General features: G+C 59.3%; 1 protein-coding gene and 2 non-coding genes across 18 annotated transcripts in view; all 3 read left to right on the plus strand.

Annotated features, from left to right (window-relative positions):
* PRRC2B (proline rich coiled-coil 2B) overlaps positions 1 to 16,903 on the plus strand; it is an 84,441-nt gene that overhangs the window by 61,152 nt on the left and 6,386 nt on the right. For 6 of the 16 annotated variants that reach the window (XM_040225412.1, XM_040225423.1, XM_040225422.1 and 3 more), the window contains exons 16-30: positions 4 to 2,070; positions 3,364 to 3,560; positions 4,127 to 4,272; positions 4,755 to 4,896; positions 6,673 to 6,755; positions 7,061 to 7,249; positions 7,395 to 7,592; positions 8,157 to 8,243; positions 8,750 to 8,854; positions 9,001 to 9,193; positions 9,958 to 10,055; positions 10,978 to 11,105; positions 11,589 to 11,829; positions 14,300 to 14,479; positions 14,926 to 15,017. In XM_040225412.1, coding sequence (XP_040081346.1) covers positions 4 to 2,070; positions 3,364 to 3,560; positions 4,127 to 4,272; positions 4,755 to 4,896; positions 6,673 to 6,755; positions 7,061 to 7,249; positions 7,395 to 7,592; positions 8,157 to 8,243; positions 8,750 to 8,854; positions 9,001 to 9,193; positions 9,958 to 10,055; positions 10,978 to 11,105; positions 11,589 to 11,829; positions 14,300 to 14,479; positions 14,926 to 15,017 — 4,146 coding nt within the window. Of the gene's footprint in view, positions 1 to 3; positions 2,071 to 3,363; positions 3,561 to 4,126; positions 4,273 to 4,754; positions 4,897 to 6,672; positions 6,756 to 7,060; positions 7,250 to 7,394; positions 7,593 to 8,156; positions 8,244 to 8,749; positions 8,855 to 9,000; positions 9,194 to 9,957; positions 10,056 to 10,349; positions 10,411 to 10,977; positions 11,106 to 11,588; positions 11,830 to 14,299; positions 14,480 to 14,925; positions 15,018 to 16,903 lie in introns of those variants that run through there. The other 10 variants (XM_040225419.1, XM_040225425.1, XM_040225421.1 and 7 more) reach the window with 5 other exon arrangements.
* On the plus strand, positions 9,668 to 9,753 carry LOC120852347. The gene has a single exon (XR_005718528.1). It is a non-coding gene; the product is annotated as a small nucleolar RNA SNORD62 (small nucleolar RNA).
* Positions 13,660 to 13,745, plus strand: LOC120852346. The gene has a single exon (XR_005718527.1). It is a non-coding gene; the product is annotated as a small nucleolar RNA SNORD62 (small nucleolar RNA).

A 16,903-nucleotide genomic window follows, 5' to 3' on the forward strand; every position in this document is an offset into this window, starting at 1 on the left:
CAGGAGTGAAAGCTCTTACTCTGCCTCCCCCGGAAGGTCAGGGGGCGTGAGTGCCCAGCGCGAGCTCCTTGAGGAGAGAGGGCAGGAGTACTTGAGCGCTTCTGACAAGAAGGCCCCAGCAGACTGTGACTCCCGTGTCTCCTCTCAGAGAGTAGGCCAGGAGCTTTTGTTTCCACCCCAAGAAAATGGTCAGGAAGCAGGCACTCCTGTGAGTCACACCCCAAACCTCAGGTGCTCCCCACTGGAGCCTGACTTTGCCCCAACGGAGAAGAAGCCCGAGTATGGCGACTGGGATGTGAACCACCAGTCAAAGGTTGCCGACCCAGACACTGTGGTTGAGAAGGAGGTACCGCGGGAGGAGCCATCCTTCAGCGTCTCCTCCTGGGAGAAGGAAGGGAGCCCAAGCAAGCCGCCAGCTCTGGAGCCTGAGTGGACGCCAGAAGCCCGGGGCACCAGCAGCCAGCACCCAGAGCAGACCAGCAGGACCCGTAGGTCCGGCCCCATCAAGAAACCTGTCTTGAAGGCCCTCAAGGTGGAGGACAAGGAAAAGGAGCTCGAGAAAGTAAAGCCAGAGCTGGCAGAAGGGAACACCCACCTGGCCCGGGAGACAGGGCCTGTCCATGAAGTGGCTGAGGATGAGGACCAAGAGAACGACCCCGCACTGGCCAATGTGGCCCCGGCCACCTCAGAGGACCAGGGCTCAGCCCGTGGCAGCTTGGGCCATGAGGCCAGCTGTCCCGAGGAGGACAACAAGCCTGATGGGGCCCCGGAGGCCAGACCCTCCAGGGAGGCCAGCCACACCCCCCTGACCAAGAGGAATAACTGGATCTTTATTGATGAGGAGCAAGCCTTTGGGGCCCGGGGGCCAGCCCGGGGCCGAGGCCGCGGGTTCCGAGAGTTCACCTTCCGCGGGCGGCCCACTGGTAGTGGCCTGTGTGGCGGGGGCGTCCTTGGGGCACGGGGCCTCTACAGCGGCAGCCAGAGGAGTGGCCGGGGCCGGGGGCCGCGGGAGTTTGGGCCGCCGGATGACTTCCCCCGGGCCAAGCCCCGGCGGAGGATTGCCAGCGAGACCCACAGCGAGGGCTCTGAGTATGAGGAGCTTCCCAAGCGGCGGCGGCAGCGAGGCGCCGAGCCTGGGGATGAGGGCACGCTCCCGGAGCGGGAGGAGGCCACGGGAAGGAAGGGCGACTTCAGGGAGTCCTGGCGGTCCGGTAGGATGCACCCCGAGGACCACGGTGGGCCTGAGGCCAAGAACCGAGGCCCCCGGGCCTTCGGGCGTGCCCTGCCCCCGCGCCTGAGCAACTGTGCATACGGCCGGAGAACCTTCACGGCCAAGGAGGTGGCCCCTTGGCCCAGCCGGGGTCCTGGCGCCTCCTGGCAGGAGCCTGGCCCCCCTGACGCGTGTGGGGCCCGGCGGCCCTTAGACAGAGACTATATCCCAGACGCCTACAGACGCCCCGACGCCTTGGGCTCCCGGGGCTTTGAGGATGGCCGCCTGGAGGACCGGAGGGCCTTCTTCCAAGATGACCACGCTGCAGAGTCCGAAAACACAGAGAACCGGCCCTTCCGGCGAAGGCGGCCCCCGCGCCAGGACAAGCCGCCCCGCTTCCGGCGCCTCCGGCAAGAACGGGAGGCCCTGGGCCTGTGGGGGCCGGAGGACGAGCCACCTCTGGTGGCCGGCCAGTGGCCGGGCCGTCCCAGACCCTGCCCCGGGGACAGGAGCAGCGCCTCAGGCCGCAGGTCCCCTGAGCTAGCCTATCAGAACTCCTCCGACCATGCCAACGAGGAGTGGGAGACGGCCTCCGAGAGCAGCGACTTCAGCGAGAGGCGGGAGCGGCGGGCCGGCCCCGAGCTGGATCCCCAGGCTGATGGCGGCCCCCCCGGGGTGAGCGCAGGCGAGAAGAAGGAGCTGGCCAAGCGGAGCTTCTCAGGCCAGAGACCCCTGGTGGACAGGCAGAGCCGGAAGCTGGAGCCGGGAGGGTTTGGGGAGAAGTCTGTTAGGCCAGGTGGCGGTGACACTTCTCCCCGCTATGAGAGTCATCAGAACGGGACGCCTCTGAAAGCCAAAAGGTAAACCAGAAGCAGAGTCCCGGGTTCGTTCTTGTTGCTGTGGTTCTGTCAGCCGGTGTTTCCGGCAGCACCTCACGCATGCTGTCCCGCCGTGTGTCAGGGCCCCGACTCCTCCCCTCTCGTTGTGCTCCAGGGCGACCGCCCGCCAAGGCCATCTTGTGTGGGCACCTCCATCATTGGCTCTCACCCTGCTGTCTGCTTCTCTGGGGTGTGTTGCTGTTGTTGCTTCAGAACCGAGACCAGAGGCCCCGTCCGGTAGTCTCCTGGAGTGGCTGTCCCAGTACCACTCCAGGGTTCAGTCTCCATATGTCTCCTCAGAGTCCAGCCAAAGGGCCACCACCACAGGGTTGGGGTCACTCCCTGTGCGTGGCGCCTGGTGAGCACTGGTCTGTTCCCCAGACTCCTCGGCCCCTGACTGTGCCAGGCAGTTTTTTCACTGGGGCATTGCTGGCCTCCTGGCCATGCAGAGAGATCTTCCCTGAGTGCCTTTGCTTTTCCACAAAAGATAAGCAACCCCACCCCGGGGATAACCCCCGACACTTGGTGATAGCCAGGCAGTAAACAGGGGCTGTGAGTGATTCCTGAGGCCCAAAGGGTGCCTCTCCACACTCAGAGGTGTTGGGGTGGATGTCTGGATGTCCTGTGCTCGGTGTCTGCTTGCTGCCCACAGCTGGCCCAGGATCAGGGTAGGGGCAGAGCCGGTGCAGCCCACATCCCTGATGTGGCTCTGGCCCCGCCTAGGTGCCGAGGAAGACAATTATCCCGCTTCCCAGCCTCCTCAAGAGTTGAGGGCACAGAGGCCTGGCCTGTAGTTCACTCGTATCTCTGAACAAGGCGCCACAGGAGAATATGGGTTCTTGTCAGTGTGGATCTGGAGGAGCTTTCTAGGCCCCAGATGCCAAGACCTGGCTTTCCTTCTGGTTTCTGCCCCAGGGGACTGGCAGTGGAGCGAGGCCTGGGCTCCCTCTGCTGCCCAGTTCTAAGCCTTGCCCCTTATCTCTCTTCTGTAGCCCTACTGGGTGTGGTAGGCAAAGCGAAAGGACAGGAGTACTAGCCAGGGGAGAGGGTGAGGACAGAGCAGCTTTCCCAGGGGCTTTGCTGGAGCAGTGGTCTGGGGCAGCCTCCCCACAGGCTCGCAACAGTGTGTAACCAGCCACCCCTTCTGCTGGGTGGAGGGGACAGCTGGAGGGAATGACGGAGACCAGGGCTGAGCTTGGGTGTGTGCTGGGCGTGTATTGCAGCTTCACCTTCTTGGGCCACTTCCGAGCTGACGAGATCTTCCTTTCTCTCTAGGTCCCCAGACGAGGCCTTGCCTGGAGGTCTTGGCTGCAGCAGTGGGAGCGGCCATTACACCCTGGAGCGGGCAACCCATGCTGCCACTGACGTCCCCGAAGCCTCCTGTGAGAAGGCAGAGAAGGAGGCCAAGCTGGCCACCCAGAGGTCAGGCGAGCAGGGAGAGACCGTGAAACCGTTCGACCTGAGCTACGGACGTGAGTGTCAGCTCACATCTCCAGGGGAAGGAGGGTCCAGGCGAAATGGGGGAGGTGGGCATGGCCACCGCCGTGGGCTGCTGGGTTTGCCCTTTGCTGAATATCTTAGGTTCTGGGCACATACGTACTGGGTTAAGAGCAAAACCGGAAGGATTCCTGCCCTTGTGTTGCTCACAGCTCTGCTGCACTCCCGTAACACCCCTGATGTGTCTCAGTTTTAAAGATGGGAAGCTGAGCCCCAGAGAAGCTGAGTGGTTTATCCAGGGTCACACAGCTGGTTAGGAGTGGAGCTGGGACTTAGGCGTGTGTGTCTCTGAGGCCTGTTTTCTTAACTATGACCTGTTTGGTTTGAGATAACAGTGCACTGCAGGGTTGTGAGAAGGGTGTAGAAATCCTCGCTGGGTTTCCTAGAGCCTGGTGATGGTGAATATGCTGAGGCCCAAGCCAGCTAAGCGCCTGGCCTTTTGAGCTGACTCAGTGCTTAGATATCAGGTGTCTGTAGGGTTAGGTAATCCTTAGCTTTCAGTAAATGGAACCATTGCCCTTCCTTGTGAATCTTGGTTCAGATGCCATCATTGAAAATTGCGGATCCAGCCCTGGGGAGGAGAGTGAGGTGGGCTCTCTGGTAGGTGAAGGCTTCATTGAAGTCCTGACCAAGAAGCAGCGCCGCCTGCTGGAGGAGGAGAGGAGAAAGAAGGAGCAAGCCGTGCAGGTACGGGGCGCGCTGTGAGGGGGCACAGGGCTGGGACGCAGGGACACCTGTAACCTGTGGCGTCAGAGTGTTCTGAATTCGGGCTGGGAGAGGAAGAAAGGCATGCTTGTAAGCAGGCGCTTCCTCCCAGGGCCCACTGTCACTGTGCTCCATGGGATAGATGGTGTGATTTCCCTGCTCTCAGAGGGTAACTGATCCTAGGTGACACCAGCTGAAACAGGCTGAGCAGGACACAGACCTCTGTTAACTCCTGAAGTCCAGCCTACTCCTACTGTGGTCTCAGATCTCAGCCCACTGGGCACTTGCAGGGGTGATTTGGTCGGCACTGCAGTTCCCGCATGGTTGAGGTCTTAACTGACAGTTGGTGAATTCTCTGGAGCAGTTTCCGGGTGTGATTTTGGAGCCCACAGTCGTCTTCCTGGGGGGAACTCATTTTTCATGTCTGCCATCGAGGCTGGACCGTATCACCCTCTTCTCCGTAGGTTCCTGTCAAAGGCCGAAGTCTCTCCTCTCGAATTCCTCCTCGGTTTGCAAAGAAGCAGAACAACCTGTGCCTGGAGCAGGGCGATGGACCTGTGCCCGGCAGCAGCCTGGGCACCGAGATCTGGGAGAGCAGCAGCCAGGGTAAGAGCTTGTGTTCGGACCTCGGGCCGCCTCCAGGCTTGGGGCCCTTCTCAGGGAGGATTCTGCCTTGGGGCCATGAGCATAGGCACAGCAGTGCCTGTCTCCTGGCTTCCTCTGTCTGGGGTTAATACCATCTGAGCACCACGTGCTGCTGCAGCCTCTGAGCAGATGTAAGAGTTTCCCTGCCTGAAGCGTGGTGGCGAGCAGAGCATTCCGCAGCCAGTGACGGGAAAGAGTGGTCCCCACCCCGCCTGGCCGAGGTCGCTCAGGGGTTGGTTTGACTGTTGCCCACGTCAGTTACCCTTCTTTCTTGCCTTGCGGGCGAGCAGCAGATGCCTGTTGGGAGAGCAGGAGTCCGGAGCTTTCCCGTCTGTGCTGTGTGCCCTTTCCTTGCCAGAAGGAGGGTTCTGTCAACTCCTCTCCAAATGTTGTCTTAGACTTGAAACCAGACTAGGGTGTCCCTTAATTTATAGAAAATCTGTTTCCCTGAAGTTAAGAGAATTTCTTATCCAGTGGTATTTTTCTGATAATCTTTCATTTTAAAATACAAAACCATTTGAGCAGATTGTTCTTGAGTTCCTGCTTTGGGCAAGGCCCTGCAGGGCGGGCAGCAGGAACTTGGTGAAATCATCCATTGCTAGCTCTTTCATTCAGAGCAGCTGAGGCTTCCAGAGTGAAGTGACAACTCTGGAGCCACGTGACAGACACCCAAGAGCCTGGGTTCTGAGCCTGATTCTCTTAATTTTACCACACGGCCTGTCTTCATGTTTCTGATTAAAACCTTGATTCTGACACATTTCAATGTAATATTGGAAAATTGTCAACTCTGATTGAAAGTAAAATAGTCTTTTAGTAAATTTTGGTATCAGTCAGTTTGGTTTTGTGAGAGCGGTGGGTGTCCCAGCGTAAATGTCCAAAAATACATACCTTCCAGCTTGGTCAAGCAGGGTGGACCAACTCAGGAGTCGCCCTTGGCCATCAGGGCTTTCCCTCCTGGATTGTGCAATGTCTTGTGGTTGCTCAGACCAGGGGTGTGTGGATGGCTTCAGAAGGCCCCTGGATCTTGGAAAAGAGCTTGGGAGGTTTTGTGCACACAGACAGGGTCCGTGACTTTTGTTGGATTCTTAAGAATGGTTGAGCTAACAACAGTTGGGTAATAATCAGCTTGACTTGTTTAGAGACTTGTAGCTGCTGCTAAGCTGCTAAGTCACTTCAGTCGTGTCCAACACTGTGCAACCCCATAGATGGCAGCCCGCCAGGCTCCCCCGTCCCTGGGATTCTCCCCAGGCAAGAACACTGGAGTGGGTTGCCATTTCCTTCTCCAGTGCATGAAAGTGAAAAGGGAAAGTGAAGTCGCTCAGTCGTATCCGACTCTTAGCAGCTTACCAGGCTCCTCCGTCCATGGGATTTTCCAGGCAAGAGTACTAGAGTGGGTTGCCATTGCCTTCTCCATCAGACTTGTAGAGAGATACCAATTTGTAGAAATAAATAGTTGGCTTATGTGAAAAAAGCTTTACCACAGCAGAGGTAGTGATACGGAGTTCTAGTCCCTATGAGTGAGAAGTTGCTGGTGTGTTTACCTGGAGCTCATCATCCATGAAATCTTGGGAAGCGCGTTTATGGAGACGTTTCTGGGGACGTTGGGACGTCAAGTGAAGGTGTCAGACTGGGGAGGGAGGTGGTTTGGAGACTGGAGTTTCTGTGAGCTGCCCGTGGTCGTGTTTCTGGCTTGGTGGCTCCTCTTTGATGTCCTGACTCTGTCTTCCTCCTCGGCAGCCCTCCCGCTTCAGGCCTCGACCAGTGACTCCTGGACCAAAGCTGCCACTGCCTTCACCAGCACCGAGCCTGGCTCTGCTGAGGTGAGTGGCCCCCAGGCACCAAGCGTGTGCTCACAGCCCAGGGCCGTTGTGGCCGCCACCCAGGCTCTCCCGGGCCAGATGGTAAGCCTGGCTCATCGCTGGTCTCCAGGCTTGCTTTCAGGAGTGTGGGAAGGAGAAAGAGGGGATGGCAGGGAGTACCCACCCCGGGTCCTTGGCGTCTGGCCGTGCTCACAGTGCAGGGGCCCATGTGTACTGGGGATCACGGGCTCTGGCCGGGAGACATGTCATGCCCCAGGTCTCGCTCTGCGGGACTCAGGTGCTGATTGGCTGTGTGTCCTGCACAGCAGGGCTTTAAGAGCAGCCAGGGAGACAGCGGTGTTGACCTGAGCGCCGAGTCCCGAGAGTCCTCAGCGACCTCCTCGCAGCGCAGCTCCCCATATGGCACCCTGAAGCCCGAGGAGGCAGGCGGGCCTGGCCTGGAGCCCAAGGCCGACGGTCACAAGGAGCAGACTCAAAAGCAGTCAGAGCCAAAGGTAATCTGGAGCCCGGCTCTCAGGGGCCAGGCTAGGCAGAAGGGCTGGTGTCTTTTGTCTTCTTTTCCGGCTCTCAGTTCCTTGGAAGCTAGAGGTCAGGGTCACTCCAGGCTGTGTGTCTTAGCCTCTTTGCTTTTCTGTCAAGGATTCAGAACAAGGCTCGGGACAGAGCAAGGAGCACAGACCAGGACCCATCGGCAATGAGCGCTCTCTGAAAAACAGAAAGGGCTCTGAGGGGGCCGAACGGCTGCAGGGGGCTGTGGTTCCCCCTGTTAACGGGGTGGAGATTCACGTGGACTCTGTGCTGCCGGTGCCACCCATTGAATTTGGAGTCAATCCAAAGGTGAGGCTTGAAGTGCTTCTTCTACCTACCACCCCCCAAGCCCTGCTTCTGGTGCTTGGAGAGGGAGGAGGGGCCTTTCCTGGAAGAGCAGGGTGGTAGGTGCTGGCAGCACTCCAGGGGGTGTTGTGGGGTGGCATCGTGGGTTAAGAGCTGCTGTGGGCTGGCCCTGTCTCCCTGCCAATGCCAGGCAGGTTCTCAGACCGAGCAGGAAGCCAGACAGAGAAGGGGATGGCTGCCTTGCTTGGGGGCTGTCAGGGAACAGCTGGCTGTTTTGTTCACGTGGTGAATACTGCTTATTTATTTATGTGGCTGTGCTAGGTCTTAGTTGCATCACGTGGAGTCTTTGATCTTAGTTGCGGCATATGGGGTCTAATTCCCTGACCAGGGATTGAATCCAGGCCCCCTGCGTTGGGATCCCAGTCTTAGCCCCTGGACCACTGGGGAAGTCCCATACTGGGTTTTTTGAGTTGCTGAGGCTATGGGTCTACTTCATGTGTGTCTCTGCCAGAAGGTGAGCCAAGGTGATTTCTGTGTGCTTTGTTCCCCCTTTTTTTTTATCCCTAGGACTCTGATTTCAGCTTGCAGCCCGGCTCTGCCTCTGGTCCCACGGGGAATCCAGTTGTCAAGCTTCAGGACGCATTGGCCAGTAATGTACGTCTGTGCTTCTACCACCCAGCTCGGTTTGTGTCTTGGTGCCGTTTCTAGTTCCACGCGTGTGGCAAGTTGTTCCACGCCCTGTTTTGTGCACTTAAAGTGGAGTGGTGTAACTCCTAAGGTCTGGTGTATTTGGCACTTTGTGATTCAAAACTTTCCCGGTTCCACGGTCACACACGTTTGAGAATGCTGTGCTAAATAAACAAAGTTTCTTTACTCTGCAGTTTCTCAGAAATCCTGTGACCTGCAGGTGGGCGCTGGGCACGGCAGGAAGGGGGTCTAGCACTAGGTTTCGGACCCTATTTCCAGGGCGTTTTTTCACGGTTTGGGGGAAGGGGCTGAGACAGAAACTGGGACTTCCGTGCTGTGCAGTGGGGCCTGCCTGCTGGCTGCCAGCTGTGCTTCTGTTGCCGAAACATGGCAGCCCTGCTGGAAGGCTGGGTCCAGGCAGGAGGGGTGTGGCTCCCCCGCCTGCAGGGGTCCCACCGTGTCCTTCCCTCCAGGCCGGGCTGGCCCCCAGCATCCCCATTCTGCGGCGGGACCACCACATCCAGAGGGCCATCGGCCTCTCCCACATGTCCTTCCCCACCGCCGACCTCACTCTGAAGGTAACTCGGGGCCCAGCTTGTGAGGGGGCAAGAGCAAGCAGAGCCCACCCCAGCACACCCGCTCCCCGCAGCCCGGGGCTTAGCTTGTACCGCCCGCTGCCTTCTGGGTGGTAACTTCCATCTCCCCCACCTCCTTGTTTCCGAAGATGGAGTCTGCGCGCAAGGCTTGGGAAAACTCGCCCAGCTTGCCGGAGCAGAGCTCGCCGGGAGGTGCCGGCTCGGGCCTGCAGCCCCCATCCTCCGGGGGGGCCTCCAGCGGGGTCAGCTACAGCTCCTTTGGCGGCGTCTCCATGCCCCCTGTGCCCGTGGCCTCGGTTGCACCTTCTGCATCCCTTCCAGGTACCTCTCCCCTGGTCCAGCTCAGGGATGCTTCTCCAGTCCTCTGAGGGAAACGCAGGGTCCGTAGCCCTGAGCGCTCCCTGCCTTGGCCTAAGGCCTGCGTTCCCAGCCGGGGGCCGCGGGCTCCTGTGTGCGCTGGTACTTGCTGCTTTTGGCCTCCAACCCTGGGTGGGGGGCGGCGACAGGACTCTGGGACCTTGGCAGGGCTCTCTCACCTCCTGGAGAGAGGCCCCAGCAGAGACTGTCACATGAGCAGCTGTCTGAGCCTTTCCCCTCCTCTGTGAAATAGCACAGGGTCGTGAGGGCCAGGTGTGGGGTCACCATGCTGATGAGATGAGCTCACACCTGGGAAGGGTTTTCTATCAACTGAGCCTCCATAAGCGGGAGCCAGTTTTACCCCAGTTGTCACTGTCCTGGTCACAGTGTCAGTGCCCGAAGGAGCCCGTGGGGATTCAGGGGGCCCAGCTGCCAGCGTCTCAGTGATGCGATTCCAATAGATCCTTCTGACCCTCCACTGTGGACTCAATAGCAGGGAGATGAAGTGGAACGTGACTGAGAGACCATGGCAGCCTCCTTTATGACCGAGCCCTTCCTGGGTGTGCGGGGCTGTGGGCAAGGCAGGAGGCCGGCTGCAGCGGCGCCCCGCCCCAGGCTGCACAGGAGCCCGGGGCCAGCTTTGCTACGGTCCCTCCCCCACCGCTTTGCTGGACCTTCTGGGACAGTGAGACTTGATCCTGTTCCCCTGCCTCGAATTCTGTTTCCAGGCAGCCACCTGCCACCTCTCTACCTGGATGGCCATGTGTTTGCAAGTCAGCCCCGGCTGGTTCCTCAGACCATACCTCAGCAGCAGAGTTTCCAACAGGTGATGCCAGCGAGACCGGCGACCCAGGGACACAGGGGAGGGCGCAGCACGGGGCGTGATTGGCTGCTTCACGTGCCCATTCACGGCCTGTCTTGTGTTTCGCACCCCTCACGTTACTGCCCTGTGCCTGGCACGTTACAGCAGCCAGGTATTGTTTACTGAGTGAGCACGTGAGAGCCGAGGAGGAGGGACAGAGCTGAGTGCTCTGGACCACTTAGCTTTCCTTTCTTGATGCTCTCCCTCCTGCACCCTAGCCGGGGAATTCACTGAAATGGAATTCTCTTTGGTGATCAGGTATCCTTCTGATGAAGAGAAGAAAGGCCTAGACTCCCAGGCATGGATGCGTTAGAAAGAGGTAGTTGTAGAAGTGAGCAGGTGTCTGTGTTCACGCACAGTGGGCACGCTGCTGTGCTGCCAGGGGCCGCGTGTGGGAGCCTCCTCCTGAAGCTGGTGCTGGTCCTTCCACGGGGGGTCCTGTGCCTGCAGAAACCAGGGTGAAGCGCTGCCCCAGGGGCAGAGGACACGGCCCATCCTGGTCTTTTCAGAGCATATTCTTAAACATTACGTTGTTTGGTTCTGAAGGTCTCGTAACTGGGTCATACCGCACATATTCCTCTGTCTGTGGCATTTTGCATCTACCGTTTGGTTTCTGAGCCCACCTCTGTTGGCCCTGGAACTCGGGCTTGTTTGTCCCACTGTGCAGGGTCCAGTGTAGGGACGACTGTGCTGGTTTGGGGTTGCTGCCAGTTCTCTGCTCGCTCCCGAGAAGGAAGGAAGCACAGGCAGACTGTTGAGTTCGCGTTGAGGGCGGTGTCGGCTGCCCCGGGGAGAAGGGCCAGGGTGGGGGTGAGGGGGTGCCGGTGGCGGGCTGTGAGAAGCAGCTTTCAGGGCAGCGCAGTGACCGCCCGCCTCCCGTCTGCAGGCTGCCGCTGCCCAGCAGATCCCGATTTCCCTTCACACGTCTCTGCAAGCTCAAGCCCAGCTGGGACTGAGGGGTGGCCTGCCCGTCTCCCAGTCTCAGGAGATCTTCAGCTCCTTGCAGCCCTTCAGGTGAGATGCCCGGGTTTGGGGGGCTTGGTGGCTTGCCCCCAGGGCTTCCGGCCTTCCCAGTCTGTGGGGCGGGTCCCTCAGCCACCAGTTGCTGCGCGCATGTCCGAGGGGGCTGGGAGTCGGGGGTGAGCCGTGCTGTGCCCGCGTCCTCCCGCCCCCTCCCTGCTCGTTCTCCTCGCTGCCCCGGCCCGCGCACTCAGTGTGTCCGTCCTGTGCTTTGGGCATCACACAGGTTTCCCTGTGTCTCGTATAGCCTGTATGTCTGCGTAATGCGGTGATGTTCAAACTAGGGTCCCTAGACCAGCAGCAGCAGTGTCTAGGAGCTTGTTGTAAATGCAGGTTCTCAGGCCCCATCCCAGGCTTCTGAGTCAGAACCCCTGGGGCTGAGCCAAGAGCCCGCGTGGGAGCAAGCGCCCGGGGTCTGAGGTGAGCACAGCTGGCGCAGCCGCGTGCCTGACCTGCCCTTCCGTCTGGCTCTCGCAGGTCTCAGGTGTACATGCACCCCAGCCTGTCGCCGCCCAGCACCATGATCCTCTCCGGAGGCACAGCCTTGAAGGCCCCCTACTCGGCGTTCCCCGGCCTGCAGCCCCTGGAGATGGTGAAGCCCCAGTCCGGCTCGCCCTACCAGCCCATGAGTGGGAGCCAAGCCCTGGTCTACGAGGGCCCGCTCAGCCAGGCGGCCGGGCTCGGCGCCTCCCAGATGTTGGACTCCCAGCTCCCGCAGGTCAGGAAATCAGTCATGCCCGCTTCCAAGCCCCAGGTCTCTTTTCTTCATGACCCTTTTCCCTCGTATCTTCCTCTTGACGTGCCCTGGCTTCTGTGTGGCTCATGGCCGCTGGGACTGGTGCCTGGGCTCAGGCCTGGGCAGGCACCCCCCATGAACAGCCCTGAGACCTAGCTTCTCCTGCAGCCTCTCCCCCTACCCGGGCTCAGGGGTGCTGAGTGTCCTCTCTCGTGCTCACTCGTGCTTCTAGACCCTCTAACCCTGGCCCCATTCCCACCCACCATGTGCTGCAAGTGCCAGGTGACAGGATCTCTGGTTCCACGTCCTCCTGGCCCCTGGCCCGTGGGCACATTAGACTGTTCTGAGGGTCACTCTCTTCCTTTGGCCCCTGGATCAGTCTTCAGCTCCACTCCTGTGTGGTTCTTGGCAGGGCGGACGTCTCTGGATGTCCCTCCCGCAGCCTCCTCACCCCCAGGGCTCCGCTCACCAGTCCACGGTCTGGACTGGTCCCTGCTCGCAGCTGCACCTCTCCCATCGTCTTGGGCTTAAGGGTCCTACCCGGTCACCACCTTGAATTTTTTCACCCCCTCCCTCTAGTGACCAGCTACCTCCAACCACTTTTTAACACTCCCTCCTATTACCCTACTCGTTGTGGGATGGGGTGCACCATGGCTTGTAGGATCTTAGTTCTCTGACAGGGATTGAACCTTGTGTAGTCTGCAGTGGAAGCATGGGGTCCTAATCACTGGACCACCAGGGAATTCCCCACTCCTTGTCGTTTGTACTCAGCTTCCCACCCTCACCTCCGTGCTCACCCAGGTTAAACCCTGGCCTGTCTCTGCCTTTGCCTGTGAATGGATTCAGGCTAAATACAGACCCTCCAGATGGCCCTCCACAGACACAGGGCCCTCCCCTTCCAGTGCACAGCCCCTGCATGCACAGTTCCCGGTGGCTGGATTCAGACTGAATACAGCTCTCTCCAGACAGCCCCCTGCACTCACACAGGGCCCTCCCCACCCAACGCACAGCCTCCCTGGACGCACAGTTCCCGGTCTTGGCACCTCACCTCTTCATTGCCTTCTCCCCCACCTTGATGGTGCCTCCTGTGTCCACAAAGAAATGTGAGTCGTAACCAGGATCTCTGAAGGCCAGGAAGGGGCAAGGGCGGCAGCCGTCCTCACCCACCCGGGTGCTGCCCTAGCACGCGTTAGCACCTACCACCCTCAACCGCATCCCCAGGCAACCCTGTCTTCCTCTTTCTTCTAACAAAGGAAACCCTTTAAGGGCATCAGCCCACTCCTCATTACTGAGCCTGCCCTTCCTCCTCCTCCTCCTGCCCGGTCAGCAGCATCTGACCCAGGGGTCAGGCTCTCGCTGGGCCACGGGGACGCTGCCCCTGGTTCTCCGCCCTCCCTGAGGCCCTCCTCCTCCGTCTCCTCTGCCGTTTCCTCCTCGCCTCCCGTGGCAGTAAGTCACTGTGCCTCCTGGGCTCTGTCTAGACCTGTGCTTCTGAGCCTCATCCCAGCACAGCTCTCCCTGGTTCTGTCTTCAGCCCAGACCTGTCTCTTGACTTGAACTCAGACCCAGTGAGCTGCCCGCCATTTCTGCTCACAACTCACAGTATCTCAAACTTAAGGGAAGCAAACTTCATGTCCAGCAGGATCATCTTTGGGTTCCTGTTCCCCCCAAGCCCCTATTGATGCTTAAGCCCATTCCATCAGCTGTACCTCTGAAAAGTATTCAGAGTCTGGGCCTTTCTCATCCTGTCTACCCCGCTCCCACCCTCACCCCCATCAGGGCTCTGCCCAGGGTACATGTGACTGCCGCTCGTCTCAGTGATGCAACTCCAATAGATCCTTCTGACCCTCCACTGTGGACTCAATAGCAGGGAGATGAAGAGGAACGTGACTGAGAGACGACTCGTGGTGGCCCCTGGCCCCCGCCCTGGGTCTCCGGGCCCACCTCCTTGCTCTTTCACACCTTGCTCCAGCCTTCAGGAGCATTCCCTTGGGCCTGGTGGTCCCCGCCTTGTCCTGTCATAACAGGCTTCAGAAGGACCCAGAGACACTGGGAGCCCTAAGCCCTGGGCCCTGGCTGCTTTCTGTCGCCTTTGGAGGCTAAGCATGAGGGACTCCTGCCTTCTCGCGCCACGAAAGGGGCCACAGACACCCTTGCTCTCCAGCTCTCCTCTTTGGGGGACTCGCTGGGCCACTGCTTAGGAGGAGGTCTCTGGCCCTTGCTGACCTTTCTCTCCCTCCCCTCAAGCCCCGCTGCCAGCCTGTGGTTCTTTTCTCCTGCTCTCCCAAGAGTGTAAAATTAGGGTGATTGCTGCTGCAGTCTGTCGAGAATCTCTTCTGCTGGTGGGGGGTGGGGGGGCTGGCTTCCTCCTCTGGAATGAGAGATCCTGAAGTGTGACATGGGCTTGCTCTTGGACATGCTTGCCATCCTCCTGACTGTGCCCCTTGTCCAGCAGCTGACGATGCCCCTGCCTGGCTCCCAGCTGCCTCTGCCCCGGTATGGCTCCGGGCAGCAGCCCCTGCTCCTGCCACAGTCCATCCAGCTGCCCCAGGCGCAGAGCCTCTCGGTCGGGGCCCCCCGCAGGATCCTCGCCCCTGGATCCCAGCCTTCGGTCCTCAACACCAGCAGAGAGGTGAGGCTCACTCTGTCTTGCTGTGATCCTGGGATGCAGGGCGGGGGAGTCCTGGCCTTGGGGGACCCTCCTTGTAAGTCAGGAGCCATGGCTGTCGTGCAGCATGGAGGCTCTAGGCCTCACCAGATGGCTGGCTTCCTGCTCTCTGCCAAGTCCTCTTGGTCCCAAGGCAGGAGCTCCTGCTCACCTGTCACTACGGCACGGACAGGCCTGGGTGCATGGGTCAGGGGTACCTTAGGGGCTGCTGCTGAGGTCCGGGGGCCAGAGCCCTTGCCAGCTCCAGGTTCCACACAGGGCGGCCTTGGTGGTGCGTGTCCATCTTTCTCATCTCATGGCACCTCCACCCCCCACCCCGCAGCCCCAGCTCTGCCCAGGGTGGTGGTGTGGGGGCAGCCATCCCCAGGGCCCTGCTGTGACTCTGTCGCTCCCCTTCCCGGCGTCTCTAGTCCTCTCAGATGGAGATGAAGGGCTTCCACTTTGCCGACAGTAAACAGAATGTTCCTGCAGGAGGCTCCGTGCCGTCACCACAGACCTACAGGTAAAGCGCCACCCTGGGGTTGGGTGCTCACAGCGAGCCCTCAAGGCGCAGTCATGGGCCCTGGGAGAGCAGGGCGCTGAGGTGGGGTCGCCTTTGTCAGCCCACCTGTCACCAGGAAGCTGCAGTGCCGGGATGCAGGAGACTCGGGGATGGTTCTGCTTTTTTTTATCATAAACTGTTCTGATGCTAGAGAACTTTGTGGAGAGAGGGAAAGGAAAGGCTGATGTCACAGTAACTTCAGGGCCGACCCTGGCTACTGGCAGCCTTCTCACCAGGTTCCTCATAAAAGACTCCCTGGCATGGGGGAGTGCACTCTGGAGCGGGGACTCCTCTCCCGGGGCCACGTGTCCCCCGTGGGCTTCTGACCCACCAGGGCTTGCTGCTCTGGGCTCGCGGGCATGAGTGGACCTCCTCTGGATCCGCCTCCACCTCTAGTAAGTGTCCCAGGTCGCTTGCTGGATTCAGAGGGGGCTTGGTGTATGTAAGCCATGGGCTGAGTTATGGCTGACCCTTGAACTTAGACGGGGTAGGGGTGCTGACCTTCCACGCGGTTGAGAAGTCAAGTGTAACTCCACAGCTGTCCATACCCACGGCTCCGTACTTGAGGACTCCGCCCACTGTGGCTTGTGTAGTACGTGTGTGTTGAAAAAAATCTGCGTGTAAGTGGACCCCGTGCAGTTGTTCAAGGGTCAGCAGTTCTTAGTATGTTAGGAAGTTAGGGAGCGTCCAGTTCTGACAGCTTTTGCACTGGCTGGGAAGGCCCCACACTCTGGGGTCTGGCCCAAGGGTTGGTACAGTCGACTCTTGTTAACTGTGGAGGGTTCCTGGAATTCCCTCCTGTTTGCCCGTGAGGAACACAGGTGTGCGTGACCTGCAGTGCCTATGCGAGGTGACCGCGTAGCTATGGCTGAGCTCACCCCCGCCACAGCCAGCCCGCCTGCCCCCTCGACCCGGAGCGTGGAGGCCGAGTCGCCCTCCTTCACGTCAGTCCTTCTCCAGCTGCAGTTCCTGAGAAAGGGGTTTTTGTCAGTCGCCCCCTGTTTCTATTACCTTTCCTGTTCTTATTTTCACTCTCTTGGGTTGACTTTTTTTCTTGTTTTCAAGCATATTTTTCATACAGGCCAAAACTGTAGACCTGTAAAAAGTATCTATGGGCAGCAGCAGCAAACAGTGAGCTTGGGTAGGAAAAAGGAAGCTCAGACACAAAGGGATTCCCCCTGCTGCCACAGGCAGGTTTTATCCCGTCTGATTGGAGAGCCTTCCTTGGAGGCAAACCCGGAAAAGGCACGCTCAAGTAACAAGAGTCACCTGTGTCCATTCACTGTCGGCATGGCAGCAGCGGCTTTGTTCTTGGGAGAATGCTTAGAAAAGACAAGCGTAGCTGGTAGCCTTTGTTGGTGTCTTAGTGGGGTTGGGAGAATGGGAGTGATTTACAGTGCAGTGTTGCCCAAGTTTTCTGGAGACAGGGCTTCAGATGCATGCTCTGTCAAAGAAGGGTTCCTTGACCAGATACTTGGCAAGGGGGGTGTGAGCCCAGGAGGGCTTGCTAGGGAGTCAGGGTGCACCTCAGCAGAGGGCTTACATTCCCCTGGCCCTCAGGGGGTCTTGTTGAGCTCTTCTCATGACCTTTGACCACAGAATCCTTTTCCACATGTTATTTAGTCGCTAAGTGGTGTCCGACTCTGTGGCCCCATGGCCTATAGACCACCAGGTTCATCTGTCCATGGGATTTCCTAGGGAAGAATACTGGAGTGGGTTGCTATTTCCTTCTCCAAGGGATCATCCCTACATAGGGATAGAGGCCGCATCTCCTGCGTTGGCAGGCGGATTCTTTACCACCGAGCCACCAGGGAGGCCCTTTTTGCCACATAGCACCTGGTTAATTA

Source organism: Oryx dammah, unplaced genomic scaffold (genome assembly GCF_014754425.2).
Source record: "Oryx dammah isolate SB20612 unplaced genomic scaffold, SCBI_Odam_1.1 HiC_scaffold_25, whole genome shotgun sequence".
Lineage (NCBI taxonomy): Eukaryota > Metazoa > Chordata > Mammalia > Artiodactyla > Bovidae > Oryx > Oryx dammah.